Raw genomic sequence first — 9,776 nt, forward strand, 5'->3', positions numbered from 1 at the left:
GTTTATCTGATGAGGTGGCACCTTGTACGGCAGCCTCGACCACAGCGTATGAATGTGTGTGAATGGTGAGGTTCCTGTATGATTTGAGTAGTCGTTAAGACTAGAAAAACGCTATATAAATACAGCACATTTACATTATTATTATTAGTTGATCAGCAGAAAATTGTATTTTATAATTGACTAATCACTTGTTGTTTTTTTCTATTTCTTTTTCTAGACTGTTGGTCAGTCAACAGTGGACTTGTTCTATTGTTTCATTGCACAGTAAACTATATAGACACTGCCAGGAAAGTCAGATTCATAAGTCACTAAGATGAGTTGCTGCACTTCTCTTACCTCATATCTATGACTTGGCTGACTACTACACTTGGTTGCGTTACTTTTCCTTCTCCCAGTTCGTAGAGAAACAGTTTGAAGTCACACACCACAGCCATTGCCCTCTGCCAACCCTTCTTCACCCCTGTAGGCTTGGGCACCTAGGACAGACACAGAGACATGGTTGAGTGATATAATAGGTGGTTGGTAGTTGAAATTCCCACTCAGGGTATCTGTACTCTAGTGCCGGGGTCTTTTATTCTGATCAAGCACCCCTTAACTGAGAGAGAGACGGATCAGGGCCCCCCACATGTTTTACAATGTACATAATTAGGTTGCATATTAAATTGGGCATACAAGAACATGTGGGCAGCCTAAAGCCTTTATACATACCTTTTGAGTGCTTAGAATACTAAGCTATTCAAGTATTTGAAACCATGATTTTATGAATCATGTTTTAATGATAAACATACATATGGAACAGTGAATCCTCATGATGAACTGTATCTGTGCATAGCTACCTTTGTGACTACCCTTAGACCAGTAAGCCGATCATCATTTTTTTCACAAATAGGCTGATTTATATTTGCTAATAATATGTTGGATTCATGTTATTTTTAACCTTTAAAAAATTAACAATAATTTGGAGGCCCCCCTGCAGTGACTCTTTAGGACCCCCTAGGGTCCCAGAACCCACTGTTGAAGATCTCTGCTCTTGTGTAAGCCGTCATGGTACCACGAGAAACCTGAAAAACAAGTGTCCACCAAAAGCTACAGTTCATGTTTACCTTTGTGTGGCTGTGCAAAGAATGCAGGGGGAGTAAAAGTTAATTTGGTTTCACGTGAAGTAAACAACTCAGAAACCAGCTCCTCTCAAGCTCTCCAAAAATCTGCATTGTTTTCAACTAACTAATCAGTTTACTGAGTCACTATCTGGGGCCAAAGACAAGCAGAGCTTTCTTTCTCACTCACCCTGACGTGGCCTTCATATGCAGTACCAATACCCCTCTGAGGGTCAATACCCAGCGGGCCCTTGGTCTGGTCCTGGGGCACGGGACACACAGCCGGAGCCTTGTCCGCACACGTTACATGGCAAGAGAAGTTACACACTGGACAAGGAGACAGACGGAGACAAGATGAGACAAATGAGATGTTCAGTCGATCAAGTATCAGATTTTAAAATCAATGAAAAGACAACATAGCTTTGCGGTTTTATTTGTCATGTTCCATGGATATTTGGTAAACTTGAAAATATACACAGGAATCATTATAGTAACAGATTATGCAGGTTTTGGGTGTGTTAGAGATTTAATAGTGTCCACTGGTTAAGTTGAAAAATTGCCAGAACACAGTTTACAAGTTTAGATCCCATCTACAGTGTTTTCCTTCACCTTTCGCTATTCCTGTCCTTACCTTCACAGGTACAGCCTTGACGTATGAGCCCCACCATGAGGGAAGTGCACTGGTTACACTTAGTGGGCGTGGTGAATGACTTCACCACAAACTGATGTGCTTTGGGCTGTGCATGAAGGAATGAGCATGTATGAGTAACAGAGACATAATCAGTGGTTAATAAAATAGCATGATGTCTGTCATGGCAACATTTAACAATGAAGTGGGATCCTACAGAAAAAATGTCTAACCTTAGGAGAGGAGCGTCCAATACTGCCGTAACCCCCTGAGCGCATGGTGGGGGTCTGGATTGAACGAGGAGGATGGTCTATCAACTGCATGATAGAACACACAAAAACATTTAGCAGTGAGGGACTGTATCTTGGCTGGTTTTTTTTGTTAATTTTATCCAATGTGTGAGTGACATAAAACTTAATAGCTTTCCAAGGACGAAAAGCTAGGAAAAGACATTCTACAAGTTAAGTCAGTGGTAAGGATAAAGGTGACAAAGTGAGAGCTGGCGATACATTCAGCAAACTCATTATTTCATATTGATTGCCAAGGTAAGGTACTGACTTCCAAATATGTCTCCCGTTTCCCTCAGGCTCCAATTAGTAAAATATGAACAATGTGATTGCCTGCGTCTCATTATCTGTTCACATTCATAGTTAAACTAGCTGTAAGATAACTCCATTATGCATTATGAGAAACTTGCGAGTCATATCTGCTTCCAATTTGGTTTACAAGCACAAGACCCAATTAGGACACTGGTATTTACTTGCAGCACCATGTTAGACAACTGTGTCTGAGAACACACCAAGTTCAATTTAAATTGGAGTCTACAGCTGGCCTCAATGTTCTCGTTTGCATTATACTGCTCCCATTTCTCCATAATGAGTTAACTAAGAATTGAGTTACTCGCTATTCACAATGGCTGACCTATTTGACAAACTCAGTATTGTGAGTGGCTCTGAGTAAGTTTCAGCTGATCCTTCATTGCAAATTGTCAATTGAATCGGTATGAGGAATATTTGAACCAATTTTTGTCTTGTTCCTCAACAGAGACACTAAGATGCCAGACACATCAGATGCAACTGTTGCTGAACTAGATTGTCTTAATCCAAACAAATCTAGATCAGGATTTTTATATGGTGATGAAAGGAAATTACATCCCACCAAAGTGCTCTTGTACTCAGATCTCTTCTACAGTTCATTTGCTCCGGTCTGAATCGGTCGAGTTTGTAAACCTGGAGTGAGTTCCCCTTGGTTCGGTTTCATTTCACACTTGGAAAAATCCAAGCGTTCCAAAATGGCTTAATACAAACCATGCAAGAATCTTAACCACTTATTGGTCAGACGTGTTGGGGGCGGGAGCAAGAAAGTAAATACAGGAAGAAGGTCCTGTGTTCTGGACTAGTGTGAATTTCTTCCATCTCCATGGTGAAACTTTTTTTTTTTCATTTAAATAATCAGACGTTGTTCAGTGAGCGACGTTACAACGTCTGCTCTGCTCTGCCAGTGTCTTCAACTTTAGCAGCGGCTGGTTTGACCACAAACATGTGACTGACGGACAACGAGCTTGATCGCAGTCTATTTCTGTGAAAGAAACACAGCAAGCTGCTACAGTTTGTATGTTTTGCCACAACGCAGATTTCAAAGCAGATCTGACTACTGGAGCCGTTCAGCTCACACTTGCGGATAGTTGGTGGTTGAGTTTGGATCAAACTCTCACCACTGCTCCAGAGTTTGGCTGAAAGCATACTGAGACCACCTCATGAAGGAGGTCTGGGTACGTTTGTTTGGTCTGCTTCTGGTGCACATTCTGAGTGCAATTGCCACATTCACACCTAGCCAAACTAACCGCACCATGGGAGAAAACAAACTGTAGTGTGATTCAACCAAACTAAATGAGGCAGGTGTGAAAGCCCCCTACATCTATCTTGCTAGTAGGACACCAGCCTCTATTCAAAACCAAGTTTCTCGCCCAGACTAAGGGATTGTCTGACCTCTATGGGCTCCATATCACTAGCCATGGAGGGTGACCGCGATCGGGACTTGAGGAGGGACTTGGGGTCATCTTCCCGGGATGGAGTGTTGGAGGGGGTGAAGTTATCCATAGAGTCCACCTGTGGAGAGAGAGGCATGATGGAAGACCAGGAGAAGACACAGGGAAAAGTAAGAAAGGATAAGTGAGAAAAGAAGAACAAAAAGAAGGAGAAAAGGGGAGCATAAAAGAAAATGAGGATGAGAAATGAAGAGGAACAAGGTGGTGATGAGGCAGATGGACCGAGAAGGATGGGGTAGGGAAGGAGGCAGAGGGAAAGAAGTAGAGTGTTAGTTAAACCGAACAAACCAGAAAACAATATACAGCATCCATGCATAGAGAGAAAGCGGCGGGTGCCAATACACAAATGGAAAACAGTTTACACAGATATTGTGGTCAAGATACTTTCAAAGTTACAGAGAAAAACCGACCACAACTTTATTGCCCCCATGTCCACATGAAAACACATCATAGCCCAATGACCATGCTAATGTGAGACACCACAAGCGTACACCACACACCATGCATGGCCATTTACAAAGCTATGCTGAAGAATAAAAACAATAAACACACTGACACCAATGCACACAGGCAGCACACAAATCAATATCCAATGTAATTAAAATGTGGAAAATTAATAAACACAGTAATGCCTTTGACAACACAAATATAAATGTTTTTCAGAACCCCTGCCATGCAATCAGACAGCCACAGAAAACAAACACAGGAAATGCACACGCAAATTAAATAGCAACATGACGAGACAGCACTTTTAGAAAGGCTCAATGAGGTCATAGAGCGCAGTGATGGTGCTTACGCGTCTGCCTTTGCTAGCTGGGCCAACGGAGGGCGAGCGCTTCAATGGCAGGAGAGGCAGAGAGTGGCAAAGACAGAGAGATGAGTGAATATCAGAAAGGCTGTCTAGCAGAGTTGAAAACACATAGTTAAACAGAATGAGGGAGGAACATTACATTTGTAACATATGCCTGTATTGTGTCAAATCAGTGGTTCCCGAACTTATTTTGTTTGATAACACTATTAAAACCACCATACGGCCAATTTATCCTCTAACTACACTGACCAAAATATAATGGACAACGGACACAGGTGCATACAGTTAAATATACAGTAAAACTGCACATTTTAGAGTGGCCTTTTATTGTGGCCAGCCTAAGGCACACGTGTGCAATAATCATGCTGTCTAATCAGCATCTTGATATGCCACACCTGAGAGGTGGATGGATTATCTCGGCAAAGTAGAAGTGCTCACTAACAGATTTAGACAGAGTTGTGAACAATATTTGAGAGAAATAAGTCTTTTAAGTGTACATAGAAAAAGTCTTAGATCTTTGAGTTCAGCTCATGAAAATGTGGGCAAACTCAAAAGTGTTGCATTTATAGTTTTCAGTATATTTGATTGGTTTATCCATTACTTATAACAAATGTGTTTCGATTAGCCTACTTTTATCTAACTCTGTTCAATGTTTTTTCGTTACTTCAGCTAACTCTACCAACTGCAGGGCTGCCAACTTTTCCCAAAACCTTGGAGTGAGATTTGGGGGGGCCAACCCATATTTTGCCGCGTACAAAACAATTTCTTTGGGTCTTTATCCTTCAGGGTTTAAATTGCGATTTGTTATATGTCTGGGGGGATGGGGCTCTCACTAGGGGGCTCTGGGGGTATGCCCCCCAGGGAAAAAAATTGAAAAATAAACCATTAAATGGCACTTTCTGGAGAGTTTTTTTGCAAAAGAAATGGAGAAATCAAGTCTTACATGATATGTGCAAAACTGTAGGGTTAAGAGCCCTTGCATTGTTGTAGTATCAACAGGTTTTAGGGCAATCAGCATTTACATTATTTACATTATTAACTTCTTATGATTTAAGAACTGACCCAGACATAATGAACCACATGAAGAGACAGTAGCAAATCTCATCAACAGCTGAGCAGATTTGGGTCTGTGGGGAACAGGTCCAGGGGTCCCTGGTGTAGGGACCAGGGACCCAAAGTTAAATTAATGTCGAGGGATCAACTAAGACCACTGAAATTCTAAAGAATAAGAACCATTGAGTTACATAAGTTCTATTCCTTTAACCTTTGTGCCAAGGTTCAGTAATGTCTGGCCCTCGTCCTCTGGGCCCCACTTACTGTATTTACTTTTTGGGAAAATAAAGACTATTTGTTCATTTTATAAAACATCAAATTAATTTTTTACAGTTACATTTAGAGATGCACCGAGGTTAAAGAAGCACCATAGTGGCCCAACGTTGCAGTATAGTATATATAGTATAGTATATATAGTTTTTATATATAGTATAGTATAGCTCCGATGTGTTTCATCAGATTTTTGCTCATGTTTACAACTTTGTGCACATTCAAAATATAACTCCTCCCATCTCTGTTGTCCGAGATGTGGAGAGTTGTAATATAGTCTGCTGTGCATGTCATTGCTCCGCTGATATGGTGGATCTCACTCAGACCGTCGCACAGACACAGAGGCCCATTTGGGTCTCTGGTCTCTGACAAAGTTTAGAGGAGGCTGTAGGCTGCTCTTCATCGGAGGTCTACGCACGGATGCAACGCGTCACTGCCCCCCCAGCAGAGCGGGTCCACCAGCCGCGCTGCTCACCTCTATTGTTACAGAGAGTGGACACGAAGCGACGGACGGGTCTGTGATCATCAGAGCTCATACCTGAAGCGCCGGACGGTCTGTGATACTCAGAGCTCATACCTGAAGCCGGGGAAACGCACCTGGGATGGCTCGTGAAAAAAAATGTTCTCAGTATGCGACAATTCGAAACTTCCCCAGACAGGGAGCGCTCTTGAACCCCCCACAGTCTCTGAAAGCACAACTAGTCGATCACGAGCGGCTCAACAGCTAGATCTATAGATAAACTCATCTTTCAGAAATTAGACCAACCGGGTCGACACTTCAGCGTGAGAAATCGGGGGGGTGGCGTGTGCGCGTGTGAAACCAGTCAAATGCGTGTGTCTCACGGCCAATGCGTGAGAGTTGGCAGCCCTGCAACTGTATATCTATTACTTCAGCTAACTCTACCAACTGTATATCTATTACTTTAGTTAACTCTTTCAACTGCTTACCCATTACTTTAGCTAACTCTGTCAACTATTTATCCGTTAATTTAGCCAACTATTTTAGCCGTTTATCCGTTACTTTAGCTAACTATTAACTGTTTATACATTACTTTAGCTACCTATCAACTGTTTATCCATTACTTTATCGAACTGTCAACTGTTTATCTGTTACTTTATCTAACTGTCAACTGTTTATCCGTTACTTTAGCCAACTATTTTAGCTGTTTATCCGTTACTTTAGCCAACTATTTTAGCTGTTTATCCGTTACTTTAGCCAACTTTCTTATCTGTTTATCTGCTACTTTAGCTAACTCTACTCTCAACTATTTTCCATTTCTTTTATCTAACTATTTTAGCTGTTTATCCATTACTTTTAGCTTATCTTCTAAATGTTTATCCATTACTTTAAGCTAACTATGTTAGCTATTTATCCATTACTTATTGCTAACTGTATCAAATGTTTATCCAAGCTATTTTTTGTTAACTACATTAACTGCGTCTACAAAAATGTTAACCATATACGGTATTTGAACTATTTATCCTTAAATGTTTGCACTTACTTTTGTATTCCTTAAATTTATTTAGTTTAGTTCAGGTGAGTTAATTGAGCTTTCCGCATGCTCCTTTGCCCCAAGTTCCTCTGGTTGGGAATCACTGCATTAGACTACTGTCTCTAGTGCAGAGTACTTTAGAGAGTACTGTCGAGAGTTGAATTTAGTACAGAGCGTGGATGGGTGCAATTGGAAAAACATGAACATGGGGATGGGAAGGGAGCTGGACAAGTCAGTATGGAACACAGTGGCAACTCAAGTTCTGATAAACAAAAGATGAAGGGGTGTATAAAGGATTTTTTTCAAATGTACGGAGTACTTTGTGGTTCTGTTCAACACAAATTCTAGCACAAAAAAGCCAAGGTAGAGCCATTCAAATAGCCCACTGGCCTACAAGAACTAGCAAGGAACTGAATACAAGGGCAGCACACTGCAAAAATATCATCTTAACAAGCATAGGCAAAAGAAGCAAATGAATTCAGGTGCCGTGCACCAGAAGCAAATTAACTCATCTCATTCCATGTATTTTTTAATTTGTATTAAGATGGATTATAATTAGACCTTGTTAAACAGGACTGACATTTTTTGCAGTGCCTTTGCTCTTGGTCACAGTTACACTGAGGCACAGGCACAAACTCACGGTCGCAATATGGATACACTAGATCTACACTTCTTATCTTTTTCAGATAATAAAATGCTCAGAGTCCTACATGGTACAGCTACTGTTACACACATACACAGACAAGGACCTCCGCCTAGCCAAGAGAAACTTACGTCTTCCCAAAACTCAATTAAAGAAGATGAGGATGAGGAATAAGAGTCCTGATGTAGCAGAGAATGAAGCAAGGAAACAACCAAAAAGATAAACAAAAATAGAATAAAAGATCTTGGAAAATTCATGTAAACAGAAAAAACATAAAAGCATGTAGGAAAAAGCACAGATATAATTTTATGAACTGCAGATTTATGAGATTTATGATTATCCAGTTGGTAATGATCATATATTTCAAATTTCAAAATTCCAAACAGATATAGACGGTTTCTCACATCAGCTGTATTTTGAATTACCCCCTGTAAGGATTTTGTGTCTTGAAAACTTACATCAAACTGGTCGAGGGCTGAGGTGGGGGCATTGAGAAAAGCCAAGAAGGAATTCTGGGAATCCTGGTGCTTGACGCCTACAGACACAGAACAAATTACACATCTTGTGTTAAGTATGCAATAATAAAACATCAAAGGGTGACTTAAACAAAATGAGTCACAGGACTCTTTCTAAGAAGTGGGGGTGTTTCATATGACCACAGTAACAATACATTTTCATGTACATAGCACATGATTTTATTTCTTAAACATGGCTGCTCTCGCTAAACCTTCTAATGTGGGTCCCTGGTTGTGGTTATCCCTCTTTTATAGCAATAATCTCTCGCGAAAAGTTTAACAGTGGGCAGTGTCCATTCATCTATGGACCCATTTAAATAGATTTGTCAATCCATATATATATAAAAAAAAAATGCATATAGAAGTTTGCAAGACCACAGTGTTTGTGAAATTATTAAATATATGTTAATATACATTATTTGTGCGTTTTGGTAACGGGCAATAAAAACAGAGCTCAAATGATATATTTTCAAATTGTACCCCTTCGTAGCCGCAGCTCCTCTGTCTCTTTCTTCAGCCGCTCGATCTCAGCCAGGAGCTCCTGGTTTTTACTTTCCACATCCTGCAGTTTACTGGTGGATCAGAGACAATAATGCATCACATATTATCCAGAGGTTTGTAAAGATTATCTTTTTAGAAATCTGTAAAAACGAATAGTCAAATCTAACAGCTTTTAGTGAAAAACGCAAAAAGGTAACTTTTTCCACTGTTCCTAGAAAATGTCCATACCATTCTGTGGACATGTTGTTGGCCTTGACCTTGTTCAGTTCATCCTGGATGCTCTGCTTGGCTCTGATCTCAGCGTCTAAGGCCGACTGCAGCTCCAGACGGGCAGACATGTCCAGCTTTGCGAAGCGGCGCATCTTCCACGGCATGTCCTGAAACGCAGAGGAAAAGAAGTTAGTTAATGAAAAACAGTGATGGATGGAAGGAGAAATGAGAGATAGGCACAGACAGGGAGGATGAGTCATCTATTAGGCTACATGTTTCCTTGGATCAGGGAGGCTCCAAAACCATGGTTGGAGCCGTCGCCATGGTCACGTTCCATTCTGCGATGCCATGTTACATCCTGCCACGATCTGCTGTGCCCAGCTACGTCCTGCTGTGCCTTGTAATGCCGCACAGTGCCCTACTATGCCACAAACTACAACAAAGAACTAGTACAAACTACTATTTTTTGGGACTGTTATTGCCACTCTTCATTCTAACCCCAACCGGT

The 9,776-nt window shown here is 41.0% G+C and overlaps 1 protein-coding gene across 9 annotated transcripts in view; it reads right to left on the reverse strand.

Moving 5' to 3' along the window:
* Positions 1-9,776, reverse strand: part of cdc42bpab (CDC42 binding protein kinase alpha (DMPK-like) b) — a 95,160-nt gene that overhangs the window by 10,746 nt on the left and 74,638 nt on the right. For 5 of the 9 annotated variants that reach the window (XM_032542828.1, XM_032542827.1, XM_032542831.1 and 2 more), the window contains 10 exons: positions 9,287-9,435; positions 9,038-9,129; positions 8,501-8,577; positions 8,174-8,221; positions 4,569-4,607; positions 3,714-3,833; positions 1,959-2,042; positions 1,729-1,834; positions 1,288-1,424; positions 337-476 (listed from right to left, as the gene is read on the reverse strand). In XM_032542828.1, the coding sequence (XP_032398719.1) occupies positions 337-476; positions 1,288-1,424; positions 1,729-1,834; positions 1,959-2,042; positions 3,714-3,833; positions 4,569-4,607; positions 8,174-8,221; positions 8,501-8,577; positions 9,038-9,129; positions 9,287-9,435 (992 nt within the window). The remainder of the gene's footprint in view (positions 1-336; positions 477-1,287; positions 1,425-1,728; positions 1,835-1,958; positions 2,043-3,713; positions 3,834-4,568; positions 4,608-8,173; positions 8,222-8,500; positions 8,578-9,037; positions 9,130-9,286; positions 9,436-9,776) is intronic. The other 4 variants (XM_032542829.1, XM_032542830.1, XM_032542833.1 and 1 more) reach the window with 2 other exon arrangements.

The sequence above is a fragment of the Etheostoma spectabile genome, chromosome 18, assembly GCF_008692095.1.
Source record: "Etheostoma spectabile isolate EspeVRDwgs_2016 chromosome 18, UIUC_Espe_1.0, whole genome shotgun sequence".
In the NCBI taxonomy this organism is placed as follows: Eukaryota; Metazoa; Chordata; class Actinopteri; order Perciformes; family Percidae; genus Etheostoma; species Etheostoma spectabile.